At 40.8% G+C, this 24003-nt stretch overlaps 1 protein-coding gene across 2 annotated transcripts in view; it reads right to left on the bottom strand.

The window, feature by feature from the left end:
• The window catches only part of map3k1 (mitogen-activated protein kinase kinase kinase 1, E3 ubiquitin protein ligase), a 48796-nt gene extending 43283 nt beyond the window's left edge, over positions 1 to 5513 (bottom strand). For both annotated transcript variants that reach the window (XM_064306961.1, XM_064306962.1), the window contains exon 1: positions 4976 to 5513. In XM_064306961.1, the coding sequence (XP_064163031.1) occupies positions 4976 to 5475 (500 nt within the window). In that variant the 5' untranslated portion in view covers positions 5476 to 5513. The remainder of the gene's footprint in view (positions 1 to 4975) is intronic.
• Between the last annotated feature and the right edge of the window lie 18490 nt (positions 5514 to 24003).

Here is a 24003-nt window from a genome sequence, read left to right as displayed (position 1 = left end):
AAAAGGCTACCTGACCTCAGATTGATATAGTTACACGTACTAAATAGAATGTAGGCTATATTTGTGGTGTGGATCACTTATAACTCAGGATCAGCATGTGAACACTAAGATTACAGAGGTCCCGTGACAAGGTCTAACCGTCATTCTTCTAATCCCACTTCTGAAAGCCTGGAGCAGCCAACGGACAAAACCTTCTGAGTTTGCTCTGCTCTCTTTGATCTTCCAATGGGCTGACAACAGAAGGAATTTCCCTCACCTGAGGTTTTGTTTGTTCAGTACCTGTACAATAGGAACATCTGCTTTCTTTATGCGCTCGATGGAATTTAACAGATGCTACCAAGCAGATCTACAAAAGCAGCGACATGATCAACATCTCTTCACACCTGTGGGGGACAGCTTAGCAAGTGAGTCAGAATGCCGACGTGACAGTGGCATTCGCCAGTGCGATTCAATAACCCCACAAAACCATAAATCTATGCTGTTGGGTGAACAAAATGCCAGCATTCCTAGACGTCCCATAATACCCCAGCAGAAGTAGTCAGAAGCAATGAAACACAATGAGAAGATCATCAGACATCAAGGGCAGCTGTGATTAGAATGCCTTGGCGGGACATTCATATGGTATTACCATAATCTCAAGACTCACGTACCTCTACAGTACTACAGAGGTGTCTTTGATTCATTTTTCAGGAATTAACTGTTTGCAAATGCAACAGGTTCGTTTACATAGTTACATTTACACCCACATCTGCTGTGGAACACAGTACCTATAAAGATGCCACACCCTACAAAAGAAAAACATTGCCTACTTAAAATACTACAATTTGCTGGAGGACACTGATATCAAATTTCAAACATCTTTCATTCTTCTGTTGACTTGAAAGAGAGCATTCTCAGCATTTTCAGAGTCCTTTGCACATATTGACATATCCCCAGACAAAATGATAATCAAGTTTTACTTTTAATTAAACAATCAGACATATGGAAAAACCTTCAGGGTAAAGTTTATTGAGCAGCTGTTAACAACTCTAAAAACCACATCATCCCCGAAGAGTTTGTAACTGCTGTCAGGTTTTTTATTTGCTCGTAGCTTTTCAATATCGACTTGGAATTAAATTAGAATTAAACAAATGAAGCTCCTACACGTGCAGGACTTACGTGGCAATTATGCACATTCATGAAATTAGCAGAGAAATGCACCAGCCGCATCTCTGCTGCACTACGGTACACTCGGGGGGACCCGTAGCTATAACTGGGCAAGCATTTTCATTTTCATTTTCAAGCCTGGCAAAGATACTCCACCGCTAAGGTTCGGCTGAGGTAATTAGGCCTACCTCGTCAAACAAGACTTACAAAAAAAAAGTAAAAAGCACAGAGACCGGACGGCCTTAGACGCACTGCTACTGACAAAGCTTTCTGCAGCATTTCCACTCACATAGCAATTCAGCAACACCTGAGGCAAGATTGGAGGCGGTTCCATAGCAAACAGAACTTGGCCAATAGCACAGTGGCCTAGCCCATATACAACAGTAGACTGGCAAAGAGCCCAGATGAGACAGGAGAAAGTAGGTGAGTTTACCCTGTGTACAATTCCACACCTCAATCTCTTTTCCAATGCCATTTCAATGCTCTTTGCTAAACAGCATGGTCTTAGCCTGGTTCACAAAGCTATTCTAGACGGTTCTCATTAGAAATTAAACATTTTACTTTCCATGCTGTGGCTTCAATCCATGTATGATCACCATTGTTCGAGACAAAAAGCTTATTGTGATCTTGTCATAACAGATACACGTAAGCATCAGGATATCCTCTTATTGATAAGTAATGCAAGACTGAAAATTTTTGATAAGCAAATTTAGCCATTTATTTACAAATGTTTTTTGTAGTTTACCAAAATCAGGTTACTACTCCAAAGTTGCTCAACGGCCAGATGGTCAGCAGCATCACTTGAAACAAAATCCATGTCATTAGCTCGATTAGAAGAGCACATGTGCAGCTTCAGCAACACATTGGAAACCAGACGACAGTGAATGAGACAAAAAGAACAGTACTTGTGGTACTAACTGAAAGTCAAGACATGTCCCCAAAAAAAACTCATGACTAACTATGTAACGATAGCTACGCTGCTGGCAGGTAGCTAAACTAGGTTATCCTTTGCTATCCTAGCTAGCCAACTTCTGCGGATATGGCTAATTGAGACCAAAAAAATCACACAACACTCCCGATGAATTAGCCGTATGTGAGCTTGCCTTCAGTTGGCAAAAAGCCATATAAGTATTTGACGAAATCCTTTATTTGGTACATTTGTGTTCTTTAAACAGGTTCAACCTGCTCAAGAGACTGCAGCATTTAAACTTCAGGCTATTTTCTTTAACTTTATTGGGTGTGACACGAATAAGCTTTTCCAAACATGTTCATGCCCCCTATTCGCACACTGGCTCCCGACCAAAGAAGGGCAGTAACAACATTTTACCTCTAGTGGGCAAAAAGGCCAAGTGTAACCATTAAACAGAGACAGTTTTCATAGATGTCATCCAAATTGCTCAAGACAGGAAATTTCCACAAAAGCAATTAAGTTAAATTGGTAAACCATTGCCTAAAAGGGGACTTTGGAACATTGAAGGTTTTGAGCCATTGCTAGTCACGTATTCATTTTTTTTTTTTACAGAAATCCTATGTTTCTGTTGAAAGTGAACACTGGTGATTTCCCACGTGTCATTTTATCCCATATAACTAACACTACAATGGAATGCATCTCTCTTCCTCCTCCACTCTCTCTCTTTCAACGTTCTATTCACCGTTCATTATCTGTACAGTTCCAAAGCCAACTTCTCATATTGCAACGAATTATCTACTCGCAGCCTTTCTTTTCAAAAAAAGCTGTCATTCATCCCAACCGACTCCGTGCTTTTCTCACATGATTATGTGCAGTTACCCATTCTCTGTGTCCCAGTTTAGGCTACTGTTTAAACACCTTAACAGCACCCCCACCCAAAATTAAAAACCAGAAAGTAACCAACTAGGTTTAGGTCTATCTACTTTTTGCTGATGTGTGTGTTGATTTTCAGAGATATGTTTTCCCCAAAAGTAAAGAGCTTCTCAAGCATACATTTTTGAAGATGTTGCATATGCTTATTGGATGCAAATCAAACCCACAGCTGTAACTACGCACGCATGCAGGCACGCTTTTCTCTTTGGTCCCTTCAAAGGATCATTTTTAATGACCACATCAGTACCTTTATTCTAGGGAAGAGTACTCAGTAATTTTACCATCTGATACCACATAACAGAATTTTGAACTTTTAAACTCAGACCTGCAACATGTACCCTAAAGAGAGCAAAATCACAGACTGCAATTCCAATGTTCACTGTGGATTATTGAAAACATTACTCTGCCAACTGGACTTCAACATTCTGAGACTATGGAGCTCTTTACAAAAACATAATTTTAGGTAGATAAATCAAGCCATGCATAGTCCCACAGAGGCACACAGTACATTTTCCAGGACGACATTTAACTGAGATTAAATGAGGATTTCAGTCTTTATTTCTGAAGAGGATGCACTCATTGGTAACCAGCAACATGCTTGAGTAAGTACCAAAGGAGAAAGTCATGTTAAACAGGAGTCATCCTAGGGTCAGCCATAAGAAATGTATGATCACTTCTTCACTCTTCAAAAAAAAATGGTTCAGCCAAATCTAAAATGTGAAAGTATAGATTCCTTTTCAAGTGGCGCAGAGGTACAAAAAAGAACATCCCATATTAAATATAAATGCACTTCAAATAGCCCATGGGCCATCCAAATTTATATCAAGCTACATGAGTTTTTTTTTTTTTTTTTTTTTAAATAACTGCACCAAACCTCTCAGACAGGGAAACTCCATGAATATGGGTTACCATGTTCTTAAAAAACTTAAAAAAATAAACAACATGCCCACCCATTCAGTTTACAATAGTAAGCAGCAGGCTACGGAGTTGCAGATGGTAAAGGGTATATTTTAGCAAGAGCCTTATACACTCTGGTGCATTGGCGCACATAATCATTGTAAAGTACGTAGCCTACAAAGGCAATCCTCAGACTTATGAAATAAAAAAGGAATGATCGACATCTCGGAAACAATCTCCCCTATCCCATTTACAGCATCTTTAGAGATGACTGTATCATCTCCCTTGTCCACGACAGAATACTAAATTAAATTGAAATGAATGCAGCACCCACTATAAGCGACATGAACACAACATTGTATCATAGATTGCTGAAATCTTGTCTATTTCCATTCTAGACTTCGTAAATCAGATATGGTGAATCTAAGAATATATCCGTGAAATGCCCTGCAGTCAGATAATTTGTCAATGTGACTGACTACTGCTATATGTAAACATGGCGTTAAAAAAGCACGCACCTCACTTTTAAATGAGGGGCTTAGATTCAACAGTTTAATAGGAAGACGGTCTTTATTATTAATAATATAATTATATATTGTACTATAATTTGTATTATTATAGTACACATAGGCTACTTAATAAAAGTATTAGCAGACAAAGCTTGCAGGTCCAGTAGACTACCCCAAATGACGTTGCCTACTAAATAAAGATTCATAATTTAAACATAAGCATAATTTATTACATTAGCCTACAAAAATAATAAAATATACTGATTTTTAAAATGAGATTTTAAAAAGAATCAGTATCAAAAACAAGACCATATGAATACCAGCTGGAGCAGCAGTTCTCCCAAAAGTTCATGTACAGCAAGTTATCAGTGTTTAATTAATTGCCGACAATTTATCTTAATCAAAGCCCATGGCTGCAGTTACCCTAGGCTACTACACAACTAGATACTTTACTGCAACAAAAATTAAAGTTGTAGTTATTAAATCAGAGGTAACTCAGCTAAATAAGTTTCGTACAGATACAAATCAAAAGTAAAAGAAGAAGCAGCGCCAAATCGAAATTATTATAAGGTAATCTTACCTATTTTGTGTAGCGACTACTTCCACAGAAGTTCCGGGGACACCATAATCAGCGCTGAGATGGTCGCTGCTGTTTTTTAAAGAAGTATTCAACAATTCCTGAGCGGCTGTAGATAAACTATTAGTATTACTCGTATTATCTGAAAGCGGATTATCGGTTACAGAATTGCTCTGCTGAATGTGGCGAGTCTGCTGTAGCAGGGTCGCCTGCACTGCACCAGGCGAGGAAACGGACAAGAAGTGCAGCTGCGCTGATATTGGAGCCGTCCCGGTCTCTGGCGATAGGAGCAGCGACTCAGGTTTGTCCAGATCCACACTTCTCACTTTCCGCAAGTCTTTACGTCTCCATTGTGAGTTTTCCCCGGTCCTGTTCTTCGCCGTGCCGGGACTGCTCGGAAGACCAGGGGAACCTGAATAGCCCTGAGAAGCACTTCCAACGTTTATGCCGTTATTCAACTCAGATATTCCCGACGACGAGGTCCGGCTCCCCGCCGTCGCCATTTTCTGTCCCGGAGTTTATCACTTAATAGCCTCTATGGAGGAGGGAGTGGAGGGAATTGGGGGAGGGGCACGGGGGAGGAGCGAGAGAGCCTGGTAGTGTTTACATACGACCGCAAACAGCGCAAAGTGAAGCACGTGTTTTGCGTAGAATTTACACAATTAATTCACTGAATTACATTGTTTTGGGAACAATTACATTATTCCTGTGCAAATTTGAAATGAAAATTGATTGGTAATCTTCGAAGAATGCTACCAAAGTTGGCCAAATTATATTAACCTTTTTAAACCAAGTTTTTAATGAGTTGTTCTATTGCTGGGTTACGACCTATGAGTGTATACACAGGTACACACATAATTATGTATTGCAATAGACACAGGTGCCCAAATAATTCAAACATAACTGAACACAACAGTGACTTACATGTCAGATATATGATATGATACTACTGAGAGTGTAATGATGCAACCACGCTGTTTGACTGTGCATGAGGAGTGTTGGGATGAAAGTTGTTTCTCACATTCAGGCATCAGCTGCCACACATTACTGTTCAAAGAGTACAGAAGAGCTGCTTTGCCACATCAGCAAGTGCGCACAAACTCAAGAGTGGTGTTCAGTTTTGCAGCTGTCATGTTTGCCCATGAAATCCTGTTAGCACCTTCTGGAACTCTGAGACACAAAGATTCTATCACCCCAGGTTGTCACTTTACATTGCTTCAACTTTACTGGCATTCAGCAGACGCTCTTATCCAGAGAGACTTACAACCCAAAGTGGAGCAAATATCAGGGATTGAAAAAGCAGCAATTCCCTACAGAAGGAAAGTATTGTCCCAAGAGAGACAGCAAGTGCAAGCTCAACTGGCATCTTGTGAACTGCACTACTTTAAACTATGCTATACAAATAACAGCAAACCAACCTCAATGTGCATGAAACTTTATTATACAAACAGCAGCAAAGAACAATAGTCCCTAAAAACAGGAAAGGAAGTAGACCTAATCAGATGATGGTATGAAGTAAAAGAGAGAAGGTTGGGTTGGAACAGAGCCCAGGTGCAGTCTTAGGAGGTGGGTCTTCAGTCTGCATTGGCCAAAGTCTCTGACCACAGTAGATTGCACGGCCTCTTTATCTGATCATCCTGTCTATGTGGTCCCCCTGAGGTTGCAAAGGAACATGAACACAAATCTCTAATTGGTCTTCAGCAGCTGTCTAAAACAGGAAATTACAAATGGGGAACATCATTTCCACTCGCAGACATGTTCAGTTTTTAGCTTTCCCTCCTTAAATGGTCATTGGTTTTTTCGGAAACATTAGTGGCATCCCATTTTTTACCACATGCTTCCTAATCAGCCTGGGGTAAAGATAACAATCACCTGTTTACTATAGATGACTTTAGAGTTCTGGCTTAAGCCCCACACCCCCACTCTACCTCGCCCCTGAGGTCATGGACCAGTTCTGTGTGTTCTCCTTATTCAGGGCATCCGTTCGTTGAGCAAAATGCCACTTTGTGAACCCGCAAATCACGTTCCCTTAAACAGATCTATTGCTTGTTATTTACATTATGTAATGGCTCATAATAATTCCCTAAAACAGCTGAAGATAATATGTTTTTAAAAAAATAAAATCATATTGAACAATTTAACTTTCCTGATGGAATACTGTTGAGTCAACAAAACAAATTATTAGGATTATTTTCATTTTTAATTTGGATTTGAAATACAAAATTCAACAGAATGACAAAGTTCAAATTTCAACTGACCATGGATACAGTAAAATAGTCAGAACAGTAGGTTTGACTGCGTTGTCAATGTTTGGGGATGTTTTTATACAATTACAGTTTGTGCTGCACATATTTTCACATCCGCATTAGCCCACTTCAGTCTGAATGACTAATCACCAAGGCTGTCCTCAAAGCCAGCTTGCATTTCCACTGGAGGTCCAGCCACTCTTCCCCTGTTCTGATAGATGAATTTCACTTGAATTTCAAAGACTGAAAAAAATACACAGAGCCTCAAAAGTAAGAAACCTGTTGGACAAGTTAGAGGGATGTATTGATTTGTAAGTAGAACTTATGTTGAGTTTGTGTTTTGTGATGAGGAGGACTAAATACCCAGAGGATAGTTACCTGAGCCCAGGTATTGATGAGACAGAGGCTTTGGCACACTAAAGAGCTGTCCATCACTCTTTGTACGACCTCAGGAAAGGATCTGTATTACTGTATTTTTTTTTACGACTTTGAAATACTTCAAATGACAATGTTCTGTTTCCCCACACTGGTGATGCATTTTTAAAAGTATTTTTCTGCATGCATTGTTCTATGACTTCTGTGTATTGTGTGTATACAGGCAATGGAAATTCCCTCTGAAGATTCAACTCTAATACACCACAATAATTCTGAGAACTCTAATGCATCACAATAACTCTGACCACCAGTGGAATTTATGGCTGGATGGGAAATGGTGGAAGATAGCACAAAATGTATAAATTTATCAGGAAAAAGTATGAGAAAAAATTCAACCCGATTTGATATTTAGGTATGGGGGAAATTGAGAGCTATGGCCTGCATTTTCAGTACTCTCGAACTTACAAACTTATCAGACTGCCAAGACCTTAAAGAACCTTGAAAACACATTTGAATACCACAGTTGACTGTGTAGTCTTTTGACAATGTGTGAAGAGAGTATAATTTATTACAAAGCCAAATAATTCCCTTTTGAAATGAAGAATAGACAGATTGTACTGAAAAATGTTATGTTGCCTGGTGGAAATACAGCAGTATTGAGCTACACTCAAGCAGTAATGCCATGAGGTAAAACCGCATATTATTCTGTTGTTAATTGAGCATTAAAAAGTGGTTAGATAACAGAGCAGTAACATATTAGACAAGGGGAAACAAGACGTACAAAATATGCTGTAAGTTGGGTGTGTATATGGGAAGGAGGGATTACTACTTACGTTCGGTAAAGGAGGGGGTAGGGGAGAGGAGGCAGGGTTCCTGTGTGTGGGAGGGAGGGTAATGGGCAGATCAAAATCTGGATTAGAGGCCTTTGCTTGTCGGTATGTGTGTGTATGAGCATGTCTGTGTGCGTGTGTCTATATGTGAATTTTAGCAGGGATTATTGGGAATGTGTGTGACGGGCCAGCTAAAATAGGATCATCGCTCTATCCTGGCAACTTCCCTGTTCATGGGTCACTACAGCCAGTGTAGTCAGCACTGCTGCTAACTTACTTTGGTGGGGTCAGCATATTATTCCCAATGAAAACTTAAGAGCTTTTTCATTTAAGCCACCTGTGTCATTTAAAAAACATTAGAATTATAAAATATGTTAAAATGATGGAACATACGATATACACATTCAGTGAATCATATTGCAGAAGACTGTGAAAATACCTACTGTAGGTAAGATTTATCGTATTCAAAATGTGAAATTATAGTGTAGTTGTATCCACACACGATTCCATGGTTTCTACAATGTGTGTGTGTGTGTGTGCGCATGCATGTGTGTGAATGCCAAGGACTAGATTTTTAGAAACACAGAGCGGCACAATACAAAATTTAGGACAAACTTAATTGCCCAGTCACTGGAGGGTGTGACCAAACATAACAATATCAACTCAAATCACTGCATCAAACCATTCAACCTGTCATTAGTAAGTGCCATAAAATTCATATTTTTGTGTCAATTTTTCAAAATAATCCTTATTAGCCATCAGATAATTGTGCACTTTGCTTGTTTCTTATGCAAGAACAAGGTAATACATGAACCGTGAGATGCCAGCTCAGCAATAAAAAATTAAGTCCCACAGAAAAGAGGCAGTTGAACAAGCCCTTCATTTACTTTAGCTAATGAACAGAAAAGAGGGACAGAGGGACAGCCCTCGGTCCACAGCCGCCAGAAAACACAATTTCCTGTCAATGTGGATCCAATCTATCACTAAGCGCTATTCTTAGCCGTCCAGGCTTCCTGCCGCGTCTGCGTTTCCTTCTCACGTGGAGCTGAATGCACGCGGCTTGTGCCTCCCTCATGATGCTGGAGATCACGGGAAAGGGGCTTTTCTGGTTTCTCAGTTAGCGAGCAGATCTATTGCATTGATAACATCCTGAAATCTGAGGTAAAAGCATTGAATTAATTTCGCTTGAGCAGTGCTACAGTTGTGCGCGTTTTATTTCTTTAATAAGTTCTGCAAGTTTTCATTAAAGACAGAAGCAAATGTTCTGAGCCTGGCTTATGTTGATTGTTTTTCTCATTCTATGTTTTCCCTGGGAAATAATTCTATGGTTTATTTTAAATCTATATTTTTTAAAAGGTCTAGAAAGTTAATGAAGAGAATTACTGAAGGATCATTTGGCTTGTTTAGGGAGCCAAAGTCCTTGGTCTCATTGTCAGGAGATGGATTACCAAGGCAGTAATGCTGAAAAAGGTCAGTGTTGGACCGTGAGGAATTTACAAGGCTGACAATGTTACAGGAATGCAATGCCTTACTGCAGCATAGCCTTGAAAACTAGCCCTGGACACTTAGCTACGTATGTGACCTCCTGCATCCATATGAAGCTCATGTGTGAGCTCAGACAGGGGCTGGATCAGGGATAACACAGTCACTTCCCCTCTTGACTCTCAAGCCGGCACACACACACACACACGCATGCACACACACACACAAATACACACAAACACAAAGGCACACACACATACACGCACGCACACACACACACAACACATGCACATGCGCGCACACACACACACACAACAATAACAGAGGGTCTCATGATTCAGAATGCCGCTGCCCGACTCATCTACAACCTTTCCAAATTCTCCCACGTCACTCCTCCCTGCCAGGATCCGGTTCAAAGCCCTGACCCTTGCCTACACTGCAGCCAACAGGACAGCCCCCATCTACTTGTAGGACATGATTCGATCCTATATGCCTGCTCGACCACTCCGCTCTGCAGCAGCAGGGCGCCTTATACCCCCTCCCACCCAACCAAAGGGATCACAGAGCTTCTCCACCCTAGCTCCCCAGTGGTGGAAGAACTCCCTGTCCCTCTTCAAATCTCTCCCTCACTACCCATCTTCTGCCATGGCCTGAAGACTCATCTCTTCAGACTATACCTGGACTAACTACCACCACTCTGTATATTTCACTCTAAATCCACCCCCCCCCCCCCCCTTTTCATGACACTTGTTACATGTTCCCCCATCCCAGCACTTTTTGGTAATTTGTATTTGTCCTAATACTGTAGCTTATTATTCTGCCTAGTTGGCTTTGCACAGGTTAGGTCAGAATAGTGTTCACTGTGTGAACTAAACTGTGTTCTTGGCTAGAAATAGCTGTACAAAATAAATATTGTATCTTATTGAACCTGTGTTTTGTAGTTGTCCATGACCATAATGCACTTTTTGTATGTCGCTTTGGATAAAAGTGTCTGCCAAATAAATGTAATGTAATGTAATGTCTCAAAAGGAATGACCTTGGGGGCTGTTGAGTAGCTCATTCTCACCAGGCACTGCATTAATGCATGGATGGTATGAAATCCAAGCGATGCTAATGGCAACCTCACAGGGCAATGCATAATTGGCTCTAGCATTGCCCAGGGATTCAATCTGCCAGGATGACAGCATCTTTTTGTGTACCAGCGCCTCTTGATGGTCAATGGGATGCCCAGCCTGATAAACTGACAGGGAAGTGTCCTCCTCCGATGTCTGTGTGAGGTGACTTATGGCTGATATCATGTGCTTCACATGCTTGTCCACACTCCCCCCAATCAATAGCAAAGGTTGTGGCAATGGGTGCTGATGAAAATACAATTGGGCACTGGCTAAAAAAAAAAGTATCATGTACAATAAGACTGTAAACACTGATGACTTGTCATTATCTTTTCCTTTTTCCCAAAACCTTTATGTTTTCACATTTGTATACATCTGAATGAAACCACCTGCTAAATGCCTACTTGTAAATCTACATTTTTCAAAGAACATGTTCATACTCATTTCCTTGAATTGTTTTCTGTTCAGGGTTGAACATTGCCATTGCATAACATTTCAATGTGTAAGGTGGAGCTGAACAGCAATATCTGCATAGTCCAGTGTCCAGAGGTGGGGTTCAGGCTCTGTTGTAGCGGCATAGTTGGCATTTCTCTGACAAGTCCTTTGAACTGTCTCTAGTTCTGCTGTCTGAATTCCTTTGTTAAGATTGTTTCCTGTGGTGAGTATACAGTATGCTCAAGCTTTGACGTTGCTCAAATCTTAAAGAGCAAACTCAAAGAGAATATGCTTTTCAATCGAGACTTGTAACTATTCTTTAACTGTTTTAGCAATAAATGTGCAGCATACAAACATTTATTTTATACCTCTATAATCCAATTTCATTATCTCATTAAGTGTAATGCAGATGGAAGAACACTAATCAATCCAAAAAAATAATTTACTGTTATATATGAGCCAGAAAAAAAATAAATAACTCAAGTGTTGCAAAACACTTCTAATTTAGAGAGTTGTGTATTTTTCTTCCTATGAACACAGCATGTTTTTTTTGCGTATGGTGAAGTACACAACATTGTATAGTTATATGTCCGTTTCTTGTTATAGGTCTGTGAAGCAATTTAAAGTGATTATTACATTCAATGTTGTTTGTACATGAAATGTCAGTCAATTTCACAGTTGAAGTACAGTAGCTACTTCTTAACTGTCTTTGTGTGCCTTGTCAGCTATATCGTTAACTTTAGAAATTTCATTAGCATAAAGTGGCAAGCTAATAAACAATTTGTGTACATTCAGAGTAGGGGATGGTAGCATGCTTTGGAATGTTTGCTCTAGTACATTCCATTTCTACACAGGGGTTAGAAGGCCATTTTGTCAGCAGTTATTGTACTTCTCAAATATATAAAACCATCCACAAAAAAAGCAAAAGAAACTAAATTCTTGGAGGACTTCCCAATGGTAGGGACCTGTATTTAATACTGACAAGCAAAAACTGGCATGTAATTAGTGGGTCTATAAACCTAAACGCACCGTGGGGAAAATGCATTGTGGGACATGCAGTATATTATCGTGTTTCTGGGAGAGGAATGCACAGTTACGGTGCAAAGTTCAGAATTCAAATTCCACTTCAACAGGTGTTGTTGAGTTTGCACCAAAGGTGCTTTTTGTAAACTGAGAGAAGTAAAAGCAGGAAAACAAAAAAAACCCGCTTCACAGACACCTTTAAAAGATGCTGAAAAGCAGTGTCGTGCACAAGCATTTGTGAGCAGCATTAACGCAGTAATAGAGCCAACAAAATTTAAAACAAGTTGCATTACTATCCATTGCTAAATATCTATCATTGTAACAAAATATTGTATAGTAAAAAATGATTATGTCCATTATGTGTCCATGGTACACCAAAAAATAAGTGACGAAGCCAGAAATCTTTGGTGGTGGATCGCCATTCTTTCACATTTATGCTACAGTACACAAAATCTCACTGAAGAGTGATTTAAGAAATGCTTTGTGTTTAAGAAATTAGATAAACTGGAATATGCAAAAGAAACCTGCCCCTTTTACAGTATGCAATGTAGCAGCAAAATTACAGGTTACACCTTTGCTACTTGGAATCATATGAATTTCGGCAATCAAAATAGGTTTTAGAATTCTGATAAACAACTTTTTTTCCCAGAGGGTCCCCCTTTTTTAAACGGATGGGCACGCCACTCATTCCATGTGATCTGGCATTGATTTCACAGTCCCGCTTGTCCTGACAGCCGTGCAAATGCCGCACCATCTGCGAGTCCTTTACATTCAATCTGCATGATGGCCTCTTGCCGATTGCTTTATGATCACGTTCCCCAATGCGCCGATCTCCCCCAGAAGATCTAAAAGCGCATTTCTTCCGCCCCGCAGAAGGCTCACGCTGGGGCTGCCAAGCCCATGCATGCGGACGCCGGCGTCTGTGAGGGCTCTTTGGACACCCTCCCAGAATGTGTCAGGAGTGCAGTGGAAGGGGAAGCTTTTTGCCCCAGTGCGCTCCCCTCCACCCCAGCCCACCCCCCCAGGAGTCAGATAGGTGCATATCTTCATTGCTGACATTCCCAAAGTTACAGTTTAATGTCCCGCGGAATTCTTAATGGCTCCCTGCTCGCTTGGGGACCCAAACACCTCGTGGACCCTTTGGAGTGATAGGTGAGGCTTTATGATCCCCAAGAAGTGCTCTTTCATTAATCATGTTTTGTTCTCAACAAACAGTATATTTTGTATATACTGTAAATTCGTATGGTACACAAAGCAGCAATTAATTGCAGTCTCCCACAAAGAAAGAAAAATAAGTAACTGTGAGCACAGAAAAAATAGCTTAAGTGTACCAGTTAAAGTTAAGGACAACAATATCTAACATCTAACAGAGGTTAAATTCCTCAAGAACGGATTGTATAAAGCTCTTTTTTTCTTTTGTTGGGAAACGTTTTCTCTGTAATCAACATCCGACAAGCATTTCGGGGAAATGTTTTTAATTCATTACACATTGGTGAGGGTTACGGTCTGCTCCAGCTTCACCTTCAACACTGTAAGAAGGTAACCCGGGTGATTCATGTCCTGAATCACCCAGAAATGTTACACCTTGTATTGTTGACCCCGCTTTGAACAATCTAGCGGTCTTCGATATGATACATGATATGATATGAGTACTGCGAATAATTACAAATGCATTGTGAAGGTGGTCATGACAGTGCATTTGTAAAATAACACTATCACATTAAGGAAATGCAATAGGGGCGCAGCACTCCAGTATAAAACCCCCACTGTCCCCACGTCTTGTCAACACTGATTCTGTGTGTTCAATGTGCTGAAGCTACTGACTAGCTAAACACAGAAGCTGCGATCAGGTAACCGCACGGCTCTCGCTCCAGCTCCACCGAGCCCCCCGGACCTGCGTTGCCAGCAGACCCTTGGCTGCCGTCCTCTATATACGGCCAGGGCTAAGCCCTATGGAGACAGGGATGCTTTACATGGCAGTGGGATCAGATTATCATGTTTCATCGGTTATTTTTAGCTGTCTCTGTGATATAAAATACCGGCCAGACTGCAGGCGCTCGGATCAGATAATTAAACGACGCTTAATAGTGGCGGCAGGGACACCTTTGAGCCTCGTCTGCTGCAGAATTCAGAGACGCCGAGCTCGGGTTCCCATCCCAGAACTCCGGCCATGTTTAAACGCATCGGGCGATGACTCACTGCTAGTCAATGTTTCACTTTGATCACGTCACAGACTTATTTAAAAAAAAAAAAAAACTGCAGCACAACGCAGCAGCAGTTCACCTTGTGATGTAATAGTTTTTTTGGGAAGCGGGGTGCAAAACGAGGCCATTTGATGTTCCCGCACAGCGTGGTTGATTTATGATTAACGGCAATCCTTTCGATGAAGTTTCTTTTTACATGGGCGGGCCTATTTCCAATTTGGAATTCTTGTTCATGGGGCTCAGATACTGTATCGTATTACTCTCCCCAGCACTTTCACTTCCAATGGGGGAGGGGTTCTCTGTAGGTCGGAGGTCATGGAGGTCACTTCCTTTTTTATCCTCTCTATCAGCTGGTATGTTGTGCCACAAGTCAAAGGCAGAAAGGTAGCAAAGACTGGAACAAAGCTGGCAAAGTGAGAATATGCTTTTGCTGTGCTTTTGCACATCCATCAGCCATGGATTGTCATAACAACAGCCATATGATTTCAGCAGTTGGATTCCACCCAGTAAATCGAATTCAAGATTTAACATTCTAGATGTGATCTGCTGTAGCCCTGTAGTTCCTGCCTTAACAACTCATACAACAACATTGTCGCATCTTTTTCACATGTGTACAGTATAAAAACAACAAACCACTCATATTATTACTGAAGGAAGATACCAGTAGTCTGTAGGCACTTTTGGACACACTTCTCCATACATTATATTTTATTATGCTCTTATCAAAAGCGACATTACATTACATTTATTTAGCAGATGTTTTTATCCAAAGCGACATACAATAAGTGCATACCAAAGGTTGTTGGAGCTACAGAACAGGTCAGATAAGGTACAATTCTTATAAAGTATCCTCAGCTGCAAACATAAAGTCTAGTTCACACAGTAAGCATTGGCTAAGTCAGTAAAATTGCCGCACCCCTGCAACTCTTGGCATAAACCAAATAACATGCACCAGCCACAGAAAGAGAGGTCCCCTGAGTGCATGGGCCAGGAGAGTAGCAGTCACCATTTCAGGAAACTGCAGAGATTCCACAGAGTTCAGGAAGATTCGTGTGTCTGAGCCTGTAAAAGACTGAATGTTTTCACGCTGACCTTTTGGAAAGATATTCGAAAACAATGAGAATAGCCCTCTTTATCCTGTCAGCATTCCTGTGATTAAAAGCAAACATATTAAACACTGGAGCAGACCAAGCATGCAGAATCAGGGCTGTCTCTTCAGTGAGAATGAGACCATCCACCTGCATGAACTACCATGGCCAAATAGTCATTTAATCTAGGCTCTTGGGTAAGAAAATACCAGTAGTGTAAGAATATGAATCTGCATGATAATGAGGTTATATCTACACTGCTTTATAGCGGCCATCTTATCAGATCAGGGGTGGGCAAGGGGGGCCCTTTCTGTGTCTGGATTTCATGCCAATTTCTGCTCTTGATTATTTAATTAGCCCCATCATTTAGTCATTTATATTTTAGGTACAACTCTTGATGAGTTAATGAATGAAAGCTGAAGACTGATTCCAAGACTCACAACATGAAACGATTATGATCATGATTAAACCAGCATAAGTGCATTCAGCTAATTAGCTAATTTGGCCATTGTAATTATTGACAATGAAAACCTGCATACACACCGGCCCTGCAGGAATGAAATTGACCACCCCTGACTCAGATTTACTCACATCACATCATATGATTGGTCCCTAAGAATAATGAGTCTGGTGATATATTTTAAAAAACACAAGGGCCTAATCTGTCATATGGAAGAGGGCAGTAATCTTATGATTTAATATGTGACATTTGATTTAGCTGAAAGCACGTTGTTTTTTTTAAATTATTATTATTATCAAACAGTATGCATAATCTAATCAGTCCTCTGGAAAGGTACAGATAACTGTGCTGATTTTTTCTGGAAATTAAAAGATAAAGTTTACCTACTTTCAAATACAATGACAGTCCTACGGAGTTTAAATGAAAATTCTGCTATGCAATTAAATGGTAGGCTAGTTTGGCCAGCTCTTTGTGTGTTTAAAACATGCTTTGTTGGATCCTTTGTATGCTGTATAAAATAATATACTGGTAAGCCATATGCTGTAATATATTGTACAGTATCATTTACATTTTAAACCAGTATAATTAAGTTTGTACAGTAAAAGGTATTGACTCATGACAAATACATTTGTATGTGTAGCATGACATAGGCTGCATACAGCCTAGCAGATGTATTTCAGCAGAAGTCAATTTTCTAAGATACTATTACAGGGAAGGAGTGGGGTCCAGTGGACTGCTGACAACCTGATATTGTTGATATCACCAGACCAAGCTGCTCTGTGCGCCCTGTCTGTATGTTATGATTCACAGAGCGTTGACATTTTCACGCAAGATGATAATCGGCAAAAACAGAAAATTAGACACTAAGGTTAACAACAAAAACACAACAAGATAAATGAGCAAGCAATCGGCTAAAAAGTTAATTCACTTTTTATGAAGACAGGAACAAGGTCTTGACAGCTTGCCACAGTGATTACACATAGTGTGTAATGTTCTAGGAAATCTATCTGGTTTCGCAGGAATTTCTTCCAAGTGCATTTACACTTTCAGAGCAGCACCACTTCACCACAGAGCATGTGAATGAACCCTCTTTTCGAGTTCGGCCGTTTAGATTTTGAAGTTGCTGCATGCAAGCCAGCAGCCATACCACCATGCACTCTGCTCCTGCCGACTGGCTGAAGCTAAGCAGGTGTGGGCTTGGTTAGTACTTGGATAGGAGACCACCAGGGAAGACTGAGTTGCTGCTGGAATTGGTGTTGGTGGGCCAGCAGGGGGCAATCTTCCCTCTGGTCAATTAAACCCCAATGCCCCAGTGCAGTGATGGGGACACTGTGCTGTAGGAGGTGCCGTCTTTCGGATGAGGCGTTAAACCGAGGTCCTGACTCACTGTGGTCATTAAAGATCCTATGACACTATTCGCAATGAGTAGGGGGTTCCCCGGTGTCCTGGCAAAAAAATCCCAGATCTGACTCTCGCAAAAACTTGCCACCTAATCATCCCCTGGTTTAATTGGCTAAAAAATGTTCTCTCCCTCCAGTAGAGCTGCTCAGTGGCCAACAATAGAGGATTGTGGTTGTACTGGGCAGTCCCCGGTGTGAATGTGTATGAGTGTGAAGCAGGGCGTTCCTGCAAATGAGCATCCATGCTCAGTGAACCTACCCTGGGTAAATAAAGGTTAAATAAAAAAAAAAAAATTTAAATGCAGGCCTCACTGAGTCCAGAGACTGGACAACACTTTTACCACATGGCGATGAAACCTGGGGCTGAGACACCATCCAGTTCATACATCATCCCATTGCAATACCACAAATGGGAGACTTCTAAAAAAAGACAAATGAATGCTTTATCACTGTGGTAACAGAAGTACATATTTTAACTTTATTAACATTAAATTATCTGTACTTTACTGCCATTAACTCCAAAAAACCAAAAAAAAAAAGTAAAAGGTTAGGAAGCCACCATTTGGCTGAACAACTCAGTACCATGAGCAGTGGAGCCAAATGGTGGCTTCCAAAACTACGGTCACATTACCGTTTCTGTCAAAAAATGAAAATTTTTTATTTTTTATTTTATCAAAAGCAGAGGAACAAGAGGAACAACAGTAAATGTTCTCTCATAAGATGTTTCAAAGCAGGGCCTATGACCTGTTTTATGTTCATGACCAGCCCAGCACCAGTGCTGAAAAAATCACGCACTATGTGAATAAATGAGACTTGAGCAGAGATGGAGACAATTGATCAAGAAAGCGGAGGTATCTGTAAGGCTCAATTCTGACTGTCCGTGGACTTTGATCATCCCACTGCCTGCACTCTGGCGGAGGCGTAAAGATCAGAAGGCTGTAAACAGAGCTGAAAGGACAATTGCTCCACAATCTGGAGATTGCCGTGGAACAGACTCGTGACTTTTTTTTACCAGACCAGCACTTGTGGCCTGCAGGAATGAGGATAATCAGATGACCAGGACAGTGTCTGTTTTCATGTCATAAAAAGCACCCACAGGCACCGTTGGGTCAGACGGGAACCTGGTTGACCATTACCCACATTATGGACAGATGAAAGCATTACATGGATGTGCATGTAAATAACTGGGAGTGATATGATAAATGTGGTGGACTGAAAGGCAGGGGATACAGTATGTTATATAGACAGGCATACTGAGCTGTTATAAGATGGTATAGGGAGGTCTATCCCAAGTATGTATTGCCTACATAAATGTTTGGATAATAGAAATACCACCACCTTCATAGAAAAGTATCTAAGAGAATGACTGATAAAAGCATAAGGTCACATTCCATCGTCCAAAATATCTTATATTTTTTTAATGGTTCCCCTGTGTCTACAGGGGAGGGGGGGTATATTTGCTTGAGGAGCGAAGTGTGGGGGGGGGGGTCACTTTGTGGTGGGGAGGGTGTTACAGACCTGTTCCTGTCCAGACCTTATTCGGGCATACAACGGGAAGTGTGTAATGTGGAAGGCTTGCTCAGAATTGCACTTAAGGGAAGTCCAAAGAAACATTCATGGAAAATCTGCTTAAATGTTCTCCTGGTAGCATAGTCCTCTTGTACGACCATTTTGGACGTACATCAATAATCTCTTAGTTTGTTAGTTTTTTCTCTACTTCTCTCTAGTGGTCTTTATTTGTCTTGCTTTGTAAATACAATGTTTACCTTTCAGCATCGCTGGAACTACCCATCCCTGGTTATCGCCAACTGTCATATTGTACCATTGTAAACTGTTTTCCCTTTTCAGCGCATATAAAGTACGTGGTTTGCATATACGCTCACCCGGGTGTGTATCTCTGCGAGGACCAGTGAGTGTATTGGCCTTGTATGCGGTCCTGGGGTAACACCGTAATCGGGTTACCTCCTGGGCATATTAATAGGTTCACTAGCCGGAAGGAAGTACAGCTGCCCCGGGATAGCTGTTCGAGTCAGTGTCCAGATAGATCCCAGTGTTATTTCATATGAATAATAGAGGGGTCATAGTCTGGGGTATTTAGATAGTTCCAAGTACCCGGAGGAAGCCCACATGGGCGCGGGGAGAATATGCAAGCAGAAAGGCTGGGATTCAAACCCAGGACCATCTTGCTGTGAGGCAACTGTGCTGTCTGCTGCACCACCATGCCAGTTGCTGACGCCTCTCAGGGTATAGCGACCGTGCGCTGTTAATGCCGTTTTCCTTTGGCTGTGTATGCGTACATGTGTGTATTGGTTCAATCGACATCCTTTGCCGTCAGCTCCAAGCTTGGATACAATGCAGAAAGCTCTACAGGAAATAATAGTCTGAAACAACAGAGACTGCAGCATGCTACCATAAACATGCATGTTCTCTCCTGGGATCGTAATGTTATCGTATCTTCTGTAGTGGGCTTTTCAACCAGGGAGAAGTGAGGAAGTTAACACTCGTCATCAAAAAGTTCAAAGCACAGGTGACACCATCAAAAGACATCCCATCTGAAATAAATAATTTCAAAGGTGGGGTGGAGGGCTCATGGTAATACACAATGACAGGATGAACGTATTGTCTGACCGTGTGACGCAAAAATGTGATGAAGCCCAGGTGATAACCACTGTCAATTATCTGAAAGGCAAAAATATATTTTTTTCCCTTCAAAATGAAAAAGGTCCATCATTAATCACCTTTTTAGTGACGTTTTTCCCAAAGATGCAGCCTTCTCAGCACTCGTCCCTCCTGGAGTCCTCGATGGCAAAGAACTTATCAAGGGTCTGAGTGTATCTTTCCAACCGTTCTGCATGAGCACAATACCTCCATTTAATCCACCGAGAGATTAAATCACAGCGTTCCTGGTCAGACTTTTCCTTTCATTGAACGTGAACAATGGATTCTTTCCACCAAGTTGTTTCCTGCCTCAACTTTCAACGTGCAAGTGGATGTTCTTTCATCTGTTTTTCTTCAATTTTTCGTATTTATTTATTCACTGCAAAACTGAAAAACATATCTGATTTTAAAGCGTGAGTTTTACTGTGGCCACTTCACCTTCTCATATGGAATACTACAGCAACAAACTTAAACATCCTTAAATCATCTCCAACACTTAAAGCTTAAAAAATGAAATTTTTATGTTTCATAAGCTCTAATTATGGGGCCACCACAAACCCCAAAATTGGTGGAGCTACTACGTGACTTGCTGATTTGAAGCTATTGTCAGTTATGTTTTGATATCATATATGTATATGTAGATAAATGCTTGAAAATGTTATTAGAACAGCCTTCCATTGTCACAAAAATTCAAACCAAGAACGCCATATGTGTCTCCATTTATGGGAAAAATATTTTTGTTGCATCAGGGCTGCTTAATTGTCTTTTTCACTGGAAAATGGGAGTTCAGCTGAATTTATCTTCTGAGTCATGTTATCACCATACTTTTGTAAAGTAATTTCAGAAACGGGACTTTTATGGTTTTTGAATTTGGGAGTCCAGTTGCTTGGAAGTGGGCAAATTCCTGTTCTAGCGATTCCCTGCCAAAAAAAGGTCAAACGGTGAAAGGGGACCAAACAAAGCAGAAATATTAAGGACATTAAATAAGTGCCCGCTAACCGGAGCAGCTAATCCAGTCAAAATAAATACATACACAAGAAACAAATTGATGAGCCAGCTACTCTTCATCACCCGGACACGTATACTGTTTCTACAGGCGACAGGGCTCCCTGTTTAATGTGTGCGAGCTGCATGTCTATACACAGTCTATTTGAGATTTAATTTCAATTAAAGTTTAAACTAATTAACTAAAATGAAAAGATTTGATTAAGTTCTTTTTTTATCTTTGTAAATGCTTACACCCATTTTATCCACTGGTCAAAATCCTTTTACAATTGTGGATATTTCCTTTTCCAGGAAATATTAACCATCCTGTTAATTACTGTGGATACCTGCTACTTATTGAAAAATATGTGTACGCAGGCATTTTTCTGGAAAGAGTCACCAAGGGAAAGCCTTTAGCTGAAGTACCAAACAAACACTAAATTAAACGGCTTAGACAACGCTCTAATCAAACACTTTCACAGGGTTTTGTCATAGAGCTAGACAAAACGGTATTAAAATCTAGCATATTAATGCATGCGCAAGATGGCACGTTCTCCACAAAAAGCATCTCCGATGTAAGTGAAAAGGTTTACGAATGCCATCACTTAGGTCAAAAGCATGCCCAGTAAATTGATGATAAATCTTCAAAAAGCAAACACACAAATAAGCAGATATTTCGGGACATTTTCACAATAGTGATGATCATAAACAAGGGCAATCCATACGCCGTAATCAATCGTGTTCATTCAGTGAGGCTCAGCCTGCTTTTGTGGCTGGAGGGAGCTTTCCGGACAGTTGCTTCCTGTTTGAGCTCTCCCGGGGTCAGAGGTCACAGCGATGGCAGACAGTGCCTACAGCTTCCCTCCACAAACAATACCTTCTTTATACATGGCAACCACTGGAGCCAAACTGCACTGGGCAAAAAAAAGGAAAAATCTAGAAATGTTCTGTCAGCAGAAAAAAAAAATGTGGAGAAAGCTTGGAGCCTTTTTTAGGGGCAACAATGTGAACAGGCAGTGCTTAATATTGTATTTCTTCATGGTACCATCAAAGATGCAGTACTTCACCATAACGTTCAAAAATTAAATAAAAACAAAGTAGTGTCAAAGTAAGTAAAATGAAATAACTTAGTGTTGTAATTCCTGGAAGTTAAAACTTTGGGTGTAGTTTGTGTGTAGTTAGGGTCTGGGGTTCCCCTTCAGGCAAAAATAACCCTCCCCGTGTGGTGGGACAGGATGAGTGCTGAGTGACTTCTGGTTTCCCACCAATGAACTGTTAACAGCGTTTCCCCACAATCACCGAGCTCATTGAGTCTGTGGACAGTCTGGAGACCAGTCTGTTTTTTACAGTCTCTGGTCTGCAACTGCCATCTGTTATGGTAAAATCTACAGATGAACATCAGAAAAACTGCAATTTAATTAAAATTAGGGCTGACAAAACGTATTCCACATGCAACTCGCCACTCTCATCTAAGAATAACAGAGGATTCAACAATTGCTTACTATAGTCTAATCCATAGATGAAGTAAGTCTTAGAATGTCTAATAATTTTGACTATAGCTACAGTGTGGGGGGAAGGGAAGCCAGGCTGATTTTAGCTTAGCATGCTAGCCAACATCTCTCTCCTAATTTCGCTGTTCATCCCGGCAGATGGAAAAGAAAGGTTGGTTAATGCATTCCTGTATTTGTTGTGATATCAAGACAAGTCAGTTCTATTCTAGCAAGTGCACAATGGGGGAAGGGAAGGGTGTAAATGAATATGGTGGCTGTAGTTCGCAGCCAAACAAAGTGTCACTGATCCTGCAATGAGTCACTGAACACAAAAAACTGAGATATGAGTGAAATCAGGAATGTGCATTGCTTGAAGTACATAATGATAGTCATATTGATCAAGGTTTTAACATGTTTCTGTTCCTCAACTGTACCAAAGGAAAATGGCAATTGTTATTCACTTTGCTCAGATGTACAGACATAAATTGTTCCATGGATCAAATGTAGAGAAATCCACCCACCTCTGATGAGAGGAGGAAGGAGGATGGGGTGGTCTCCCCACAGCTAAAATAACACCTCTGAACTCAGCAGACGCCAAGAAAAACCACAAAGGCTTCTCTGAAAAGCAGCACAATACAGGAAGAATGCATTAACCAACTTTTTCTTTTCCACACACCTTCCCCCCCTATTGTACCTCTCTATGGTCAGATTTCCCAATCTTAAAATTCTTTGACCCATAGAAGTGAACTTAATTGCTTTTAAACAAAAACAGTAACTGGCAAGTATGGACACGGCCAGTGACAAATCCTACGGGTTCCAGCATTGAGCAGAAGTACATGCCCACCCACCCCCCCACCCCACAGAAGTTACATAATGAGCAGGTATTCCTTTTAATAAGCTGAACAAAGAGGGTTGGTATTGATTAGTCTCACAGTGAGGATGAATTCTATCTGTGTAGGAAATCTGAAGCAATTTGTTAGCCATATCCTGAGAAAGAGACAGATAAGGAGAGAGAGAGAGAGAGAGAGTAGGCAGGAGGAGACAGCATTGTGACAGCACTTTTGTCCTGTCCTCTTTGTCTTTCACAGACACAGGCCTTGTCTTGCCTGCCGGTAGCTTTTCCTGCACTGCAAAATGCCCAGAGGGAGGCTATACATTTTTTTCAAATGCGTGCATTTCAAAAACAAAGCACCCTTCTCTTATGGAGATCTGCTAGTGATTTCACTGCAGTTTTTCACGGTCCA

Source organism: Anguilla rostrata, chromosome 14 (genome assembly GCF_018555375.3).
Source record: "Anguilla rostrata isolate EN2019 chromosome 14, ASM1855537v3, whole genome shotgun sequence".
Taxonomy (NCBI): domain Eukaryota; kingdom Metazoa; phylum Chordata; class Actinopteri; order Anguilliformes; family Anguillidae; genus Anguilla; species Anguilla rostrata.
The sequence above is the reverse complement of the archived record's forward strand: the minus strand, read 5'-3'. Positions and strand labels throughout refer to the sequence as shown.